At 39.9% G+C, this 19,263-nt stretch overlaps 1 protein-coding gene across 1 annotated transcript; it reads left to right on the forward strand.

Moving 5' to 3' along the window:
• Positions 1 to 808: 808 nt before the first annotated feature.
• On the forward strand, positions 809 to 18,856 carry LOC134196279 (digestive cysteine proteinase 2-like). Its single transcript, XM_062665372.1, has 8 exons — positions 809 to 1,050; positions 7,417 to 7,592; positions 9,120 to 9,366; positions 17,363 to 17,552; positions 17,621 to 17,811; positions 17,871 to 18,130; positions 18,198 to 18,387; positions 18,445 to 18,856. Exons 1-8 carry the CDS (start codon positions 864 to 866, stop codon positions 18,630 to 18,632), a joined length of 1,629 nt encoding a protein of 542 aa, XP_062521356.1. The 5' UTR covers positions 809 to 863; the 3' UTR covers positions 18,633 to 18,856.
• The last annotated feature ends 407 nt before the right edge of the window (positions 18,857 to 19,263 follow it).

Consider the following 19,263-nt stretch of genomic DNA (forward strand, 5'->3'; position numbering starts at 1 on the left):
AAGAATTGAGTGAGCGGTGTTTGCTGTGCTCTCGAAGCCTTCCTAGACAGGAGGAAGTTCTCAATCTCCGCAACATGGTGGCTAGGGCGATCGTCAGCTTTTCCAGCATACAGACCACATCGCAATGCATCCAAAGCCTGGAGCGAGAAGAAACCTCTACTGCAACGACGAGATTCCAGAGAGCACTTGCGAACTGTAGCAAACAAGGGTGACAAGCATGTGCCTTGCCCGCGTGCGCTAGATTAAAGTGTGACAAGCAAGTGCCTTGCCCGTTGCGCTAGCTAGCTAGATTGTGCAACATGTCGTATGGTAAGAGTCGACTTGCGATGTAAGAGTTGTATGACTTTCGACCAAGGAGTCGTACGGCTCGTGATTGTCTAGAGTAATTACCGCATATAATAATAGCAACTCGACATTCAAAGACCCACGCTAGAGACGATACAGACTGTACGTTTAACTGGTTCATTAGACTCCACCTAAACATCTTAGGTCGCTTGTTGCAACCTACAGAACAATAACTGCCATGCTGTTTTGTACGAATGTACCAAATTTAAAATCCTAGGAAACGCAATGATAAGTCCAAGAAAAGCTTACAATTAGACACACGCCTGAAAACAAAAAGGCGCCCAAGCACTAGCCTAGTTAGGTAATCAAATTTAAAAATTTACTGTAGCTGAACTAGAATTCTCCTGGCGCTGGAGCAACCCGGCAAAGGTACCTCCTCCTCCCGTGATTCACGTGCACGTGCGTTTAGTTCAGCGACAGCGCGGAAGAGCCTGTGACGAATATCCGGGCTATCGATCAGGCGTTCTGTATCACAAGACTGCTGCCTCGTGACTTTCCTGTTGCATTGCTCGCACTATATGGCATTAGCTATACTTCTGTTTATCGGCTTTGCTTTACAAACGACTTCTGGAAGTCTTCTGTGGAAACCAGACGTGGTTTATCATGCTAAAGGCTACATCAACTTGCCATATGCAGACATTGTGGAACCGTTCGAAGCCTGGTATGACGGAAAGAACATGCGCAGTCGACAGAGTTACTACGATGGTCTGTTGCATTTTGTATTTAGAAGTCTATCTTTACGTTTAGAAGGCGTATGGTAGGGTACGGTAATCTGGTAATTTGAGTTACGAACGCTGTTTTCTCTAGTAGACTACAGCGGACAGACAGGGAAACATATCAGATGTACGCACCAATGTCTAAGCTTGGGAACGATACCCGTACGATTTGAATCGCACGACATCTGTCATAATTGCACTAGCCAGATAATCAAGGTCTCTAGATAAAGCCCAGGCGCTGGGTGCATGTATTCTATTGTGGACACTTTCTCAGCCACAGAGAGCGAGTGAGTCCGAGTAGCAGCTGGAGTAGATACATGATTGGTTTTCTCACAAGCTGGTATTTTGGAATACTGTGTGGAAACCCAGCCTTCTGTCTTTGAGACAAATTGAGGAGATCATCAATTCTGTGTAGATGAACGTATGAACTGAAAGCTATGTTGTTTATCATCTTTCATATTCTGCTTTGCGGTAGAGCTGATTATTGATATCAGACAATGTATCTTTAGTAGAGTTTACAGGTTCTCATTTTTATGTCTTATTTTCCAGATTTAGTAGCAGTGAAGACAGTTAGATTGTAACTGGATAACTGATGTCTAGCTGTAGTATGGGTAAAGATATTCAGATGTTTACTGGACTAAAATTGCATGTTTGCACCATGCACATAAAGCGCTTCTTAGCATGCTGCAGCCAACGGGATTAGACTTAAAAATTTTTACCAAAGTACTCAAGAATTGCTTAGCCAACATCAGAGTACCTTCATGATCCAGCGATATATCTCGAACTTGTTACTTGATGGGAGGGAGCTTGTAGGTGCTAACAGTTTTGCAGATACACAGAGGGATACACCACAGAACATAGGTTTGATTTTGGCCCAAATTACTAACATGTGAGGAAACCATTCACGTATCTGGTCCAGCTGTTACTTGGACTCGCTCTCTGTGGCAGAGGAAAATTGCCCATAATTAGGGTACACCTCATGTCAGACCATGGCCCATATACTGTAAGCCCACCATCCCGTTCTCCGCACAGGCAGATTAGATTATTAGCTGTTAATATATAAATTTATCGTTGTATGCATTCATGAAGTAACAGAAATTTATGTTGTTGCATTTCAATGATCTCCCGTTCTGAGAAATTAGCAAAGATCGAGTATCCTAATATATGCAAATTTATTTGTTGAGTATCCTGTTCTAATTTTCGTGAAGTGTATCTGTAACCCAGTGTCCCGTTTCAAGAAATCCCGTTCATTGGATTATCAATTGTTAGTATTCGCATATATGTACTTTGAAAACGTTGCTGGCGTTGCGGGGAACAGGTGTATTGAACGTGGCAGCTCTTCAACGGGCGTAGACAGGCAAAACGACTGTGGGCGTATTTTTTCAAGACCCGGAGATCAGCAAGAATATCTTCCATTTCCTGACGTTGCTCGCAATAAACGACACGCTCAGTACATACTGTCCGACGTTGGGAACGGGCAGTTTAAATTTAGTGCAGATCCGATACGCCGCTATGGAGATATTGTATAGATAGCACCATCCGGTTCGCAGATTAGGTATTAATATTACTAATGGCTAGCAAAGTTAATTAATTAGTCTAACGTTGTATGCAAATTTATGTTGTTGCATAAGTTCACATGCATTTTTACTCTGTTCTGAAAAATTAGCAGACAGACAGAATTCTCATTCAGAGTTAGATTCCGTTCAATTATATCCCGTTCTGAGAAATTAGCAATAATCGAGTGTCCCATAAGTTGCATGAGTATCCCATTCTAATTTATCATGAAGTCTAGCTCTGAAAAATTATCAGCCAGACAGATCGAATTTTCATGAAGAATTTCGTTCAGAGTTATATCCCGGTCAATGGTATCCCGTTCTGAGACTATTGCTTGTTAGATAGCTAGTATCTTGTTGAAGACAAAAGAAAATGTAATAGAGTGTCCCGTTTCCAAAAATTCCATTGATTGATTGGTTGAAGCCATTTTGACAGTCTTGCTGGACACCGCGTTACTTCGAAGTCATTGCTGCCGTTGCGGGGAACAGGTGTATTGAACCTGACATCTATTCGACGCGAATCGCATTTGGAAATATATCCGAGTAGCATGAACTGGAAGTCACGTGCAGTTACGTACTCACCCGGATACTCCGTTCCTTGTCTAGAACCTCGTGCCGACTTTTGCCATTTCGACAGTCCCGCGAACGTCGTCACTTCGAAGACGTTGCTAGCATTGTGGGGAACAGTTGTATCGAACGTGGCAGCTCTTCGACGGTTGTAGACGGCCAAACGACTGTGGGAGTTTTTTTTAAGACCCGGATATTAGCTAACAAAAATATCTTTCCCAACGTCACCCGCAATAATCGACAGGCTCCGCGCGTATTGTCCGACGTCAGGAATGGCAGTTTAAATTTGGTGCAGATCCGATACTCTGTTATGGAGATATTTGCACGCGAGTGGAGGCAGGTTCCGTCAACTGGAAATCACGTCGTCGTGAGAGAAGTCCGGAAGACGGCGACAGCTTTACTTTCTATTGGTAGGGATTCAGCATGCACCAGCGAAATGTGGTGGAGATCAGACTCGCCCTTCTTTTTATCCTGATTTACGCACAGACAAACAGACAGACACACACACACACACACACACACACACACACACGCACGCACGCACAGCTCTTATATATATTGCTTTCCCGATGTCATCCGCAATAAACAACACGCTCAGCAGGTACCGTCCGACATCAGGAACGGGCAGTTTAAATTTGGTGCAGATCTGATACGCCCTTAATGAGATATTCATGCACGAGTGGAGGTGGTTCTGTCGGCCGGTAATCGCGTTGTTGCAGGAGAAGCAAGGAAGACCACGACAGCTTCACTTTCGACTGCTATAAATTGGGCGTGCGCAAGCCAAATTCGGTGGAGATCGGACTCGCTCTTCTTTTTATCCTGATTTACATACAAAGCTACGGACACACAGACACAGACAGACAGGTTGCCTTTATATGTATAGATAACATGTTATTTTCGGTGCTTTAAAATTTTGGGATTTCAGAAGCAAATACCTTTCTGTGTAACCTAATTTCGGTAATACGAGGCACAGATTTGGTGTGGCAGAAGTAGAAGAGATTTTGGGCGTCGGGTGAGATCTAGTATCACTTGCCCACTTCGTATGTTGTCATGAGCATGGTGCACCTTTGCTCGTGCTTTTGTGGGTTGCTCTGGGGAGGCTCGTTGTTTCTCCAAGGAAGCGGTTCTCATCGCTGCTGCAAAATGTTTGGGAGTTTGAAGTATCTAGGTTACTTCCATTCTATTGATGCCTTCTGCACGTGAAGTACATTACTTAGAAAATTTTAGGTGGTATCTCATTTTATGTAAAGAAAAGTCACACCGAATTTACCAAAAATACAATAACATTGAAAATAACGTTATACAGTATTTAGCTGGCATGCTGGCAGATGTTGTGTAATTCAAGCAGTACTGGATGCAAGTCGTACAGGTATCATTTCGAACCTTAGACATTGGTGTGTACATCTGACAGCTACAAGAGAAAACAGTGGTTGTAACTCAAATTACCTGAGGGTGTATACAAGTAGAACACCTACCCTACTTTTGGGGGTTATGGTAAAGTAAACAGACACACTACTGTAGTACACATACATCTGTATTCTCATGCCGGCACCGGGTATCTCTGCTAGTGTATTGACTAACTCTTTGTATGTGCTGTGCTTTATTACTCAATTAAGATCACCTTTAGAAGTTGAATGTTTCTATTGCTGATCTATGGATGTATGGAAGAGAGGTCTTGAACGACTAGTGGTTAGATTGACTAAAAGGGTGTGTTTTGGCTTTTACGAGTCAATCCAGTTGAGGTGATAAACCTCTATTGTAAATTTACATTGGATAGCTTGTAAAGACTGGGTGTGACCAAACTTTACATATGCAAGGTGCATTAGTCATCATGACTTTTCTGACAGCATTCTACAATTAATAACTGATGTTGATATGGTGAATTGATAGCTATCTCAATGATGTCATTGAATAGATCAGACTGGTTTCTTTTCGTGGTTCCAAAGTTGTCACATGACTCATACTATCTTATTGAATAGAACGTGTAGCCCCTTGTGCTGACCAGCAACTGACACAGTTATTATTGCATCTTTCCACTATATATGGTAGTGGTGCTTTTTAGACGCTGTTCCGAACTACTATATGAGTACCTTTTCAAGGCTTGTTGCAATCTCAAAAGGATTTGTGTAGTGTTGCATCAACTAACATTCTTGTTTCAAAACTGGCAGGAGTGGCAGCAGAAGTGATGTTGCTGCTTCTTTTTGATGATGAAATGATTTTTGTCATCTAGAGAGCTTCAAGAAGTTGTTATGCATACGCTAAGTAAATGACAATGAAAAAGAAACACAGCAGAGTTTTTCTTCACTTCTTGACCTCTTCTCTTCCAATTCTTTTACTCTTTTCTAGAAGAGGCAGAGTTTTTTTGACACCTGACCACTCTTCTGACACCACCGAAAATAAAGAAAAAAAGCAGAATCTCTTCTGTCTCTTAGAAGAGAATAGAGAAACGCACTCTTTGTTTATTGAATTGACTGTATTGGCCATTAGAGAATAAGTCAACAAAGGAAGGATTTTAAAATGGTGACCACAAAGTGGTGGGGTGTCAGAAAATAGTTAGAAGTCACAGTTTGCAGATACATCTACAATGAGAAAATAATAGAAGAAGGAAAGAAAACTATAATCTATTATTTTATCTATTTACTATTTGTCCTGTTTGGTGAGCCACTGATATGGAATTGTGTAAGTCAATGATTGCTCAGGAAGCAAATTGGAAGAGTCAAACATGCCATGTAAAAGTGCAAAGAAATTATTGGCAGAAATATTCTTAGTTAATATAAGGTACACTGTATCTTTAGTTGAACTGCAATATTAGCATTATGCTAGGTGAATGATGCTTACATTACGTTGGGTAATACTGTAAACAACATAGCTTTGTCAATCATTTACGGTGTTTCCACACATTTACCTGCATGCTTGTCATTGTCAGTTTGCAGTGGGATTGACCAAGGTACCTCACAGGTATACTGGCATCCCAGAGAAAGTGAGGTGATATGACCAGTCCTCCCTGAATACTAGACTTGAGCATGTTGCAGCCATTCTACCGAAACACTCATATGCCGCTGTTAGAAACAAAGCAGAATCTCTTCTGTCTCTTACCTGTATCATGTTATCAGAATCTCTTCTGTCTTTTTTTAGTATGGTGTATAAGACTTTTTGTAATTTGTTTCAAACATTATATCTCTAAGTTGTTCCAGATTTCTCGTATTTCTAATCCAGTTTTCTATGCGCTGATGCTAACTTCACATAATCTAGTGACTCTCTTTGGCTTTGTTGCAACCGAATTTGCCATACGTACGTACGTAGTACAGCCAGCTTCTTCTCCATGATGTAGTGCTTCCTGCCACGCTGTGAACAGAGTTCTACCCTGTCTTAATCTTAACATTTTTATTTCAGTTGCTTGTCCATCATCCAGATTATCTATGTATCTTCCATAGATGGCTGACTTTCTGTAATGAGATCGTCAATGTCTGCCATCAGTTCAAGTTACTCTGTACAGCTAGAACGTATGTGTAGTTAATTCCTTGCTTTTACTTGCACCCTTGCGCATTGGCAAGCAACTTTCCCACTTATACCGGCATATTGCGTATTGTGTGGATTGGTATTTTGTAATTTTTGTTAAAGCAGAGTTTACGTGAAGTTAACTTTGATGAAGTAGCATTAGGACTACATGCTCTTTCAGATTTTAAGCCAAACATGTTATTGTGCATCACCTGCATACCCAAGTACAGTACTTGTTGTTGCATTACATCTGTGGTTTGAAGCAATAGTACGAATCATAGTTACTAGCCGCATGTGGTAGGCAGTGGAAATTGAACCCTTCCCATGATGGAACAAAGCCCACTTGATGGGACAAAATGGCACTTAGCGCAATCATATATAGATAGTTGTCACCTAAAGGAATCTACTATGACAGAAATTTCAAGTGTTTGTGTTGCTATATTGTTGTACTCACATCCACCAGCTTGTTCTGAACTAGAAACTTTATTCTACTTTTGAACAAACGTAAGCATGATGTAGCAATGTGTGGAAACTAACACCAGCAAAATCATAGGATATAATCGACACTGACTACAGTAGTGTGTTGGTCATGAGCTAAAAGTGGCGTAAGTGTAGCAATTAGTATTTAGCTTAGATATTAATCTTAGCTATTTGACATTGGAGAATTTGAGTCATTATTGATTCTGTGACTTTCATAGTGGTGAGATGTCATGCTGTTTGTTTGAATTTTGATTCAGGCATGAACAACATTTTTCAACGTCCAGATCTGAAGCCATATGGGTTCACTTATTCTGTTGTACCGGAGTCAACTAGTAAAGCAATGGATGCCACTGCCTGCTTTGGTGAGGAAGGAACCAAAGATGAACCTGTAGACAGTATTCAAACAATCTTGCCAGATACTACAAACTACAAGGTATGATGTTGCATTAGTAGCAGGATTTCTTCAGAAGGGGGATGGGGGCACAGCACCCCTCAACGAGGCTTGTAGTTCATTTGGTTGATGTGATTGTGTTGTTGAAACAGTATATAGTATGTATCAAGCGAAGTGCTTTCATGCCATTTTCTAATGCACACATGAAACGTCACTTCTCTGGTTGATTGAGTTTTTGCATGTCAGGGCAATGTATTACTGATGTTTATAGGTTTTTGTATTATATTAGAAAATGTAAGCAGTAGGAACGTGATTGCCTGTAGACTAGAGGTACTACATATGGTTTCTTGAATTCAATAGAATAGAATAATAGATCATGCACCTCTTTGAGATGATGTCTGGGAAAACCCTGTTAGTAGCTATGAAAATGTTGACATTGATCAGTTGTAACATGTTGCATAATAATTAAAAATTATTGTTTTGGATTAACGTTTGACTTTCTACGTGTCAGTTTCAGTATATGCATACGTTCCATTTGGAGTGGTACATGTCTACTACCAATCAATGAATGAATGCATTGACTTTTAGCATGGAATATTGGTCGATGTGTTTTAGCAGCATCTAATACCATGTTCACACTAGAGATGTCTGAACCGTGCTAGGTATAGTAAAAATTAATCTTTACTGTACACCTAATCATTGGGCAAATGAAACCACAACGATGTGCTACATTGACAACATTTTGAAACCGTCTGTAGAGAAGAAAAGACAAGAGCTTGCACTATAGTGACCACAAAGCACTTCTTTTATGGGACATTTTTGGGGCTCACCAAACACCATCTGTGCTACAGAAAGTTAGCAAGAGAACGTTGAAGTTAGGTTTATTCCAGTAAACTGCACAAGCGAGTTGCAGCCTCCTGACCTGTCTATCACTAAGCTGCTAAAAAAGATCGATTGAAATCAAAGTTTGTTGAATGGTATGGTAACCAAGTACGGTCTCAGCTCAATGCAGGAAAAGCAATTAAAATCATGATTGCCATGCCAATGAGTGTTATGAAGCCCACAAGTGGCAACTGGATTCTTTTTGTCTTTGCTTTTTGCCTGTGATTTTATTAGTTCTACACCTGAAGTTGTAATGAATGGCTTTAAAAAGGCTGGAATCATTGACACTTTCAAAGAGTAAGTTTAGAAATGACAGTCAGCAGTAATGAGATGTTAACGTTGTCCTAAGTCTCTATATTGAAGTTTGTTAACAATAGTTTAACAACTAGTTCTTAAATACTAGTACTGAAATCGCACAAATTTGTTCCACATAATGTGCCTAAAATGTTGAAATCGCACAAGTTTTTTCTGGCAATTTTCTTCTTTACGGTAGCTTAATTTTATATATTAGGATTGGTAAACATGTACCTAGAAAAGACATTGACTACGCATGTAGTTTTTTTGCCGTGGCATTTTGATTACTGTTGAAGTGTGATGATATCGCTGGTGTATAAATTAGCAACTATTGGATAATTTTTCAAAAGTTTGACTGTGTTTTTGTTTAATTGTAAATGTTTATTAATTTAGATGAGTGGACCAGTGTCATATAAAGAACAAAATTGTACATTGTATTATTTGGAAGAAACTAGAGGATATAAGAACAACACGTACGAATTAATTGTGGCCACAATGCCAGAAGGCAGCTTTCCGAAGTACTTGCACTTTGTTGGATACGACTGGATTTTAGGGTCACATTACGATGAGTATGAATTTATTTATGATGAGTTTGAGTTGGGAATTGAAATTCCCTACGAAACATTTGATGTTCCTAAAGGTGAGCAAATGGTGTTTTCATTATTCGTGGGTTACATTGTACGTGTGTGTGTGTGTGCAAGTGTGTGTGTATGCTTGTGTGTGTGTGTGTGTGTGTGCACGTGTGTGTGTGTGTGTGTGTGTGTGTGTGTGTGTGTGTGTGTGTGTGTGTGTGTGTGTGTGTGTGCATGCATGCACATGCATCCATTCATGTCATTTAAGACTGTCACAACTTCTTGTGATGCTTTGCAGATAGTCTTTGCTTTGTGATTCTGAATTCAGACAATATTTTTAGCGACGTGTTTGTATCTTGTACTGTATTACCGCACATAAAAAGTACATGCACCTGTATGTGAAATCAGGCTTTGTCAGGAATAGGACAAGTTGATAGGGATAGAAGCACATCTGCCTCTAGTGAACAACTGAAATTTGTTTAAGTGAGTGTTGTATTGACTAGAATGATGTTCAGATTATCAAATGTACTACTCTAAATAGCTTTAGTCTAAAATACTGTTATAATTGCTACGTGACTATGTTGTCAGTAACGTAGGTCTGAGTCCCCGTCATCACTGTGAGTGCAGTCATTGTTAAAAAAATGCCACAGAAACTGCGCTCTTTTTCAGATACGCAAACCTTCACGAGAAGTTGACGTAATCAAAGTGTACGCAAAAGAGAAGTTTCTTGTTGACAGTCAGCAATTGACGATATACATTTCCAACAGTCATCTAGTATACTACCCACTTTGCTACTTGGGGATAGTTGGCCAACATACCTCATAGACAAGCGCATATGCTAGTGTACCCTGAGGTATAGACGCACTGGTTCATAACACTCACATATACATGTAGGCACATGTGCTTATGTGTGGTAATACGGTATTTAGACTGTTACCTTTTATAAACTTTTGTAAGGGACTTTGTGAATCTAATGGATCAGTGTTGTTTGTTTGGTTTACAAAGTCTCTTACATATCTGCCACAGCAATGAGCTTTTACGAATTCAAACTTTTTTGTGTCCGCAAATGTGGTATCAGTTTGGAGGTTAAGTGATATCCTTTTGATAAGAGAGTTGCAAGTTTGTAGTGATTGCAGAACCTTGTACTGTGAAGTAGTTATGTGGAGTCAAATCAGTGCTAAGCTAGCATACCAGAACTTGAGCATGGATTTAAGCAGGTAAATTTTCAGCGGAAGTATACAATTTGATTGCATTTGTAATTGCACACGGGTGTGTCTGGTTCTGGTTATGTTGAAGATGCTTTCCTTATTTTCTAGAGAGACTTTCAAAAAGTATTAGACTGACTTGTAAGCAAGAGCTGATCTTGGCAAGGCAATGCACTTGTATGTTTGGCTAGGGATTGGCAGGAGTAGGTTTGTCAGTATGTACATTGTGATGATACTGTCTTACATGTTTAGAGTAATTCAACTGTTGACATTTTGAGGAAGTCATTTTACAGCTCTGGATTTTACATTTTTACAGTTCACCAACAAAATGATGATAAACTTTTTTGCTTCATTGGCACGGCTTCCATCTCATGAGAGAGGCTGTAGTGGTATGTATAATGACCTATGTAAGACGAGGTTAGGACTCATTTCATCTGGAAACAATTGAATGCTTAGATCCACTACAGAGCAGTCAGTTCATGTTGTAGTGGCAAGTTGTGGTTAAAACTGATGATGACATAAGTAGCTGCAGTGGCATGTAACATTACCAGTTATCATAGTGCCAGATTTAGATTTGACATTAGCCTTGTAATGCCACTATTTACAAGTTGGTGGCTTCCCATTATGGTAATTAAGAATTAATAACACAACATATGCATATTGTGGCTTGTGTTAGATAGAAACAGTACAGGTGTAGTGTGTGCTTTCGTGTTTACGTATCAAGGGCATAGACAGCAAACAGTTCTTGGTCGGCCTAGCGTGCCCTAGTAGGTGTGGCCTGTTTAACACTAGTAGATGTAGTTCTGTCCACACTGGCAACTGGATTGCAATCCGATCGCGATCCAACCACAACGCTGTCCGCACTTGCAGCTGGATCACGATAAATCCAATCCACATCGTGAGGTGGTTTCGATCGCGATTGGTTGAATCCAATTAGAAATAGTGGGCGTTACCTTCACGTACGCTGCATGTAGTCGGAACATTTAACACTCCTCACTCGTCTTTGTTCTCGCTCACCTTATGTCACTGTAGCAACGCTTTCCACAAGCAAAGAATCCACACGTACACATTGGTCTTTAGTCACGTGATATCGAAAATGAGGTGGAGGTAGCGTTTTCAAAGTGCAGTGTGGACGCTCGCTATCCCGATCGGATCACGATCCATTCTGGTCTAGTGTGGACAGGGCTTTAGTCTACTGACGGTTGGGCAGTGTAGTGAAAGCAAGTGCATTTATCTGTATTAGCTAAACGAACAAGTGTACACAAACAAAACCTTACACTAACTACTTGATATATACCTAACCCGGAAGTTATGCAATTCAGCGTCTGTTGAAAGTGGAATTTTGTTCACCATGGCCAGACTAGCCAAAATGCTGCCTTACGCCTTTGCGAATGCGTATACAGCTGGCCTTATGCTGCAGAAGGCATAACTTATACTGTGTTTACATTGGCATGAATAACCAAGCCAGCACGATTTGGCACAGTTTAGCACGTTCTAGTTATGCAGTACAGCTCAGTTATCAGAACTGGTTGCAGGGTTTCACTTGGTTTCAAACAACAGTGTAAACAGTACCGTGCTATAACCCTGCCATCTTGCGTCATCTCACATGCACATTTATCAGTATTATTCCTTATATATGATGACATGGACGGATGAAGAAGCTATGAAGCTAATTTCACTAAGGATGAAATGCAGATTCAGTTGGACGGTTGCCGAAGTTGACAGTCTCCATTGGAGAAGACACTGCACAGACGCCAGCAGAGTTGCCAACCAGCAATACTGAAAATGCATGAGATCTCAGATTTTTATTAGTACAGTGTACTGATATGGGCATGGCCACAAACAACTCAATACGTAATTTTACAAATACGAATCTGTATAGCTCTCCCGTTGAATCTGGATATGTAGATGGTATTTGATAAATCCATTAGTTAATGTTAATTAAGTTAACTAAAGCAACCTCATTTAATTCCGTCTTAAAACAACATCTAACTATCATTCCTGCGTTTTAGTTATATCTTATTCTAGCCGTTTTTGCTTTGAGTAGGAGCTCTTTAGTTGTCTCAAACTTCAGAATAGTACCCTGCGTCATAGCTAATTTTGTCATTATAATAGATGCTAGAGTCGTTTCTGCATGGTTAAGATTCATTCCTGTTCTTCCGAATCATACTGAAAATCAGTTCTTCTCCAGCATAGAGTGAGGGATAGTTGCTACCAGCCTGACAACTTTGCTGAGAAGAGGTAACCATTCCTGTCCATCGGCGTGTTTGGCCCTAGCTAGAAATGCCCATTCGCTATCCAGTTTGAAACCATCCTTGCTTACATCTTCAGGAAGAAAACTATCACTAAGCATCTGATAGTCTAAAAACTCAGATTGTAGGGAATCATTTTCGGTGTGACTGAAATTGATTACACCGTTGTACTTTTCAACAAAATAGAGTACAGATGCAAAGTTTGCGCTTTGTCTTGTCCTGCAGTCCGTCCACGGCGTGTTGGAATAGAGCCTCTTCAAACGGAAAACGAGAAGTAAGATATTCAGTTTCAGCATTGAAGAACTTACAAATACCAGCTAGGAAATTTTTCCGTTGAAGAGACATAATATCTCCTCTTTCTAGCCTTCTGAGCATCTGATTTGTTGCATATCCAACAAAATGTTCGTCTGGCAGTTGTTCTTTGACACTCTGACTGATGAATTTGTAACATCTATAGCCCGACATATAACACATGGGCTAATGAATCTTTTCAAAACGATCTAACTAGTTCAAGCATTTGGTCAAAGAGAACATAAATGCAAGGCTCTTCTCTTTGCAACAGCTTGTTTGCTTGTGTGAAGGTAGGCAGAGATGCTTGGAAAAACATAAAGAAAATGTCTGTCATAGAATTTTCAAAGCATCTTTTGCAGCCTCTGAAACCGTGCATCTCGGCAATTTTTAGACAGAAAATAAGACTTCAAGCCTTCATACTCTAGTAGAACCCTGTTCACGACTTCTTCTAGGCTCAGCCATCTCGTTGATACACATTTCAGTATCTTTCTGTATTCTACAGCACAAAACGAACAAAAGTCTTGTAGTGAGCTAGTCCTTTCTTGACTGTTTCGAAACCAGAAAAACAAGTCGGTCATCATAGCTTCAAGATCACAACCAGTCACTTCCATAAAGGCCGTGGTAGCAGCACGAGCTGTATTGTGGATAATATGACATGGACATCCAACGAAAGAAACTGAAGGGTTCAAGGAATGAACCCTGGTCATAATAGAGTTATGACGTCCAACATTAGCACTAGCTTTGTCAACACTGAATGCAACACAATTGCTCCATGGAATAGTAAGCCGTTGAATTACCTCGTTGATTGATTCAAAAATTATAGCTGCCATCCCAGCTTCTTTACCCTTGGTAAGACACATGTCTAGGAGTTGAAAAACAATTTTTCGTGAATCAGGATCAACAAATCGTACGGTCAGAGGATTTAGGTTCTTATTGTCATTTCTGTCAGTAGAACCATCAATGGCAAGAGAGTACGGTTCTTTCTGAATGGCCTTAACAACATTTTCTCTAATTTCTTCAGCTAGTGCATTGTTTAATTAAGATGCATGTTGACTTGGTGCGACTACAAGAATATTCTTTCGCTGTTTGGCTGTCTGAAAAAATACTACAAACAAGGGGACTTGATGTATCAGCTAGAGACATTGGACCGTTATGCTGAGCAATCATATACGTCATCTTGACTTCAGATCTAGTAATCTAAATAGAGAAAATACCGTTTACGTATGTATGTATCTAGACTAACGCAGTATTCTTAACCTTATCCTGCAATGCAGAATCAGCTCTGGGGATATTCAGTGACAGTTGAAGAATGGCTCTGTCAGCTTCTTCTGTCTTCTCCGTGTGCCTCTTTCCAGTAACATGCCGGCGAATGGCTTCTTCTCCCATGTGACCACAGCTAATTGTACATCTTCACACATGCAATAGAATTTATGGACGCTTTTACCACAGGCTGTATGCATGGCCACTTCTTTGTGAAGTTTTTTTGGAATTTGCATTTGTATGTTGCAGCACTTGCAAATTTTTGCCTAAGATTACTGTCACAAGCACTAGCACTTTCCACAATGTCTTGTTCTGAAGGCGGCTCTGTTTCCAATTCGTCCTCTTCTGGTTATTTTTCCTCTGTTTGAATCAGAGATAGTTGACCTTCTAGAGCGTTGGTTCGGCGCTAACATTTGACTTTTCTTTGTCTCTTAGTATTTATCTAAGAATCTAAAACTGTTGCAGGTACAGTCTTTCTCTTACTGCTTTGTAAACCGGTAGTGTTCGACTGATTCGAATTCGAGTCACTATCCGAGTGATGTTCAGATCTTCTTGAATTGGGTGTTGCAATTGTTTCGGATCTACTAGTAGAAACTGTTACTTTGTCCTGATATCTCTGACTCCGACTTAGACTAGCAGGTGGTGGTATGTGCTAAGAAGTTGTCTAGAATCGTCATCAATGTCTGATCAACACATAGTGCATGTGTCAATACGCATTAGACAATTAAGTAGCAAGTACTCGCAGAATTAGAATTTCTGCTAGTAACGATAACCAATATAGTTTACGCATACAGTAAATCAATCTCGCATAATCAGCCCCTTCCTCTTTTGGAAAAGGGGGAGGCAATGGATGCGCGGACTAGTAGTAGGCTGAATATCTCTGACAGTTTCAGAACTAGACTTGCGTGGGGTATCTAGATGAAAGTCATCTTCATCTTCCTGCTGGGTGTTCACTGTTGGTCGCTTCCTCGATATCATGTAGCGTAATATTCCAGACATTTGCATACACGTATTGCACGCTGTAATATACGGGACTATTTTATGCATCCTCGATTTCCGGACTATCAATTATCGCCAGCACAGGCATTTGGGAGTTCAACTGTTGATTATTTGTAATCATCAATTACTTTACGACAGTTTCGTTAGATTTTATATTAGTTACTGTCAGACACTACAGATTTTTATGTAATCTATGGTATACCTACAGGTTCACTGTACATGTCTGCCTGACAACTGCGGATCTAGTTCCAGCAATCTAAAGTTGCGTGAGATCTGGGTTCCTTGTGTGTAAGCGCGTGACCTGAAGGAACTTGCGTGAGACTCACACAAGTTGCGTGTGAGTTGGCAACTCTGCACCAGACTTGTCCAGTCTGCCATTGCCACACTGTTACGTGATATCATGCCCGCCTTACTCAGCCAACATTGTCCTACTGTAGTGTGAATGCATGCCATCCTGGTTTGGATGGAACAAAGGGGTTGAAAATGTGTCAAACTATGCCAGATCAGCCAGTTCAGCAGTACCAATGTAAACACGGTATTATGCATGTCTACATGCTATATCAGGAATTGGCACTTTGGATTCAATGCTCTAAAGTAGACAGCACTCAGAGAGCGCAAACCTCAGCAAGGCAGCTCAGCTTCCTTATAATGCCATTAACAATAATTTCCATGGCAACTATTTGAAAGGCCTTGTGTTCACCTTAGCATGTACATACTGTATACTGTTAAATGACATCATTTGTCCATTAATTAATAATTGCATGGAGATGGTATGAGTGTGCAGGAGCAAGAATCAGGAGTCATCTCACCTTTCTTGCTGAGTCGATTTTTTATGAAAGGACCCGTATCCAGATTAATCAATCCCCCAAACTCCTAGTAATCAACTGTTCCTTTATCAAAGTTATATTGTCTTGCCAAATGTATCAAAATCCATTAACAAATTTTTGAGTAATCCTACAAACAAACAAACTAGCAAACTAACGGTGATGAAACACAATCTGGGTGAAGGTAACACGAAATTTTCACCAAATAAGGTAATGAAGTAACTAATTTTAATCAAACCTAAGAGAGCAACCGCTGTTAGCATTAAAAGGGCATGTCTAAGACTGAATGGTTTTGAGTCAGTGATGGCATTCAGGAACTAAGTAAATGTTTATTTGAACATTTGGACGCTATACGGCTTTAATCAGGGCATTGAACACAAATGAAATGCTGCATTTTGCTGTTAGTCTTCTTTTTTGTTGTTCTGTTCAACATAGCTACGTTTTACAAACTCGGAATAGCTGCAGGTATTTCTATTCTAGATGTTTAAATGAATTTATATCAGGTATGAGTCTCAGAGACAGCGCTTTGTAAAAGTCACTTTAATGAGCGAATAACATACTCAAATGTCATTGAATTACTTATGGTCTTCATGGATATGTGTGGATGGGGTGACTAAATTCTGTCATGCTTAGAAATCTGCCACACTTTCAAAACAGTCCAATCACAGAGCAGTATTGGGTTTAGTCCTACCTGGCAATCACAGCCAATTCACCAATTGCCAATCACAACTGCTACATTAATGAGAATTTTTACTACTGTAGAATATGCTGATTTATGTTTTTCAATTACTAGGTTTTATAAGAAACAAACAACAGAAACGTACCTGTCCACAACAGAAATCAATCATTGTAGGCCATACTACAACTACTTAGGAACTTAATAAACATTGCCTAACCAGGAGCAACATTTATGTTTCGTATATGATGAGTATATAGTTACTTTGATGATTACAGACTATTTGAGCAGTGTTACAGAATTAGGAGTCATGTGAAACGACAGCCATTTGTGTGGTTTTAGGTAAAGTATTATACTTGGAAGCAAAATGCCATGTAAATTTGTAATACTTTGCAAGTCGATCATACCTTTCCAAAAGAGGACTCACAGCTGTGGAAGCAAGGATGTAAACACAGCTTCATTTAATAATGATGCTGGATTTTGTGTACTTGTACTATTGTGTGGTCTGTGTGCTTGATTGTTTCAACAACAGTTAATGGTGATCTTTACAACTGTAGGCATAAAATGCCAAGAGTTTCTTGGCTCTCAGCATCGTCTCAGTTCAGCAACTAATCCCATCGGCGAGCTACTTCATGATTCTGGGGAAGTTGACAATGAATTTGAGAAATTTAAGACAATGCATGACAAATCATACCATGATCCCAAAGAACATGAAGCCAGGAAGGCAAACTTCAGGCATAACTTTAGGTGAAGGAAACTAAAACGATAATTTAAGTCAACTTGTCTGGGAAAGATAAGCTTGGTATTGTATGTAGGTTTATTCATTCCACTAATCGGCAAGGACGACACTTTAAACTGGCAGTCAATCATCTTGCAGCTACAACTCAGGATGAGAGAAGACGCATGCGAGGATATCATTACACTGGTCCTAATAATGGACTTCCATTTACTCTAACAGAAGAAATGGTGCAAGCATTGCCAGCATCACTTGACTGGCGACTGATTGGTACAGAGATTTTTAATTTTTTGTGAAAATCTAGTGTTATCTGATGTTATGACTGGCAGGTGCTGTAACTCCTGTCAAGGATCAAGGCATTTGTGGTAGCTGCTGGAGTTTTGGTACAGCGGAAACAATTGAAGGAGCTCTGTTTCTTCACAAAAAACGAACCATGATGGTTGAATTGTCTCAGCAAAATTTAATGGACTGCACATGGCAATATGGAAACAATGGCTGTGATGGTGGTGAAGAATGGAGGGCATATGAGTGGATCATGGCCAATGGAGGAATTGCTACTGCTGATTCTTACGGCCCATACTTGATGGCTGTGTGTATTTACCTATTTTTGATTGCTTTTCCAATGAGGTTTTCTTTACTGGTATTTTGCATTTCAGGATGGACGTTGTCACTATAAGAATGCCACAGTGGGAACAAACATTGCAAGCTATGTGAATGTGACTAGTGGTAATGCAACTGCTCTAATGGCTGCTCTATTTCATTATGGCCCAGTTGCTGTCAATATTGATGCGTCTCACTTAACATTCTCATTTTACTCAAGTGGAGTTTATTATGATCCAAAGTGCAGTAAGTAAAATTTTACAATGTGCATGCTCGTTGGATGATGTTTGACTGCATGTTTAGTGAATGGAATTGATCAACTTGATCACTCTGTGCTGGCTGTTGGGTATGGAACACTGTATGGTGAAGGATACTGGCTGGTGAAGAATTCTTGGTCAAATCACTGGGGTGATGCTGGCTACGTATTGATGTCAATGAAAGACAACAACTGTGGTGTGGCAACAAACCCTACTTATGTCAACATTGAATAGTCTTGCAATGTATTTGCATATTATTGTAGGAGTAGTTGAATGCGTGCATGCATGCATGTGTTTGTGTCTGTCTGACTGTCTGTCTGTCTCTAATAGGACTATGTTTTCATGTAGGCTAGTTTTCATGAGTGGCTAGTTGTAGTCATTTTGCTTGAATGTGTGATGGTACAGCTGCAATGATGTATGATTTTGATACTTTCCAGTGTTTGATTTTGTCAACTCTGCTTGTGTGCATTTTACTTGTTACTACATCTGTGTGAGGGTCCTTTTTCTAGGAAATTTTTGAAATATACTGCACAAATTAAGATACACTATTTATAGTACAGGGTTACCATTAGTAGTTTCTTGTATGTGACTGAGGATACAGTATGTACATACATGTACACAGTTGATGTTGAAAACACAAAACATTAACCTTTCTGTTAAATATTGTTTTAGTTAGCAATGTACACGCGCATGCGTGTACTCAGACTCATGATATCATCTAGCTTACATCTTGATCATTTGTGCAAATCTGTGAAATGCGTGTGTTGATAGCGAAGTAGGTGTTGGAGGCACTTTGAAGGCAACTACAAGTGCAAAAACTGGAAAGATCGTCAAGTAGGGAGCAGTAACCTACATCTAATGTTAT

This window comes from Corticium candelabrum, chromosome 21, assembly GCF_963422355.1.
Source record: "Corticium candelabrum chromosome 21, ooCorCand1.1, whole genome shotgun sequence".
Classification (NCBI taxonomy): domain Eukaryota; kingdom Metazoa; phylum Porifera; class Homoscleromorpha; order Homosclerophorida; family Plakinidae; genus Corticium; species Corticium candelabrum.

Coding starts and splice junctions, on each gene's coding strand:
- LOC134196279 (XM_062665372.1), top strand. CDS start 864: ATGGCATTAGCTATACTTCTGTTTATCGGCTTTGCTTTACAAACGACT. Junction 17,553..17,620: donor AACTTCAGGCATAACTTTAG/GTGAAGGAAACT, acceptor TATTGTATGTAG/GTTTATTCATTCCACTAATC. Junction 18,131..18,197: donor ACGGCCCATACTTGATGGCT/GTGTGTATTTAC, acceptor TTTGCATTTCAG/GATGGACGTTGTCACTATAA.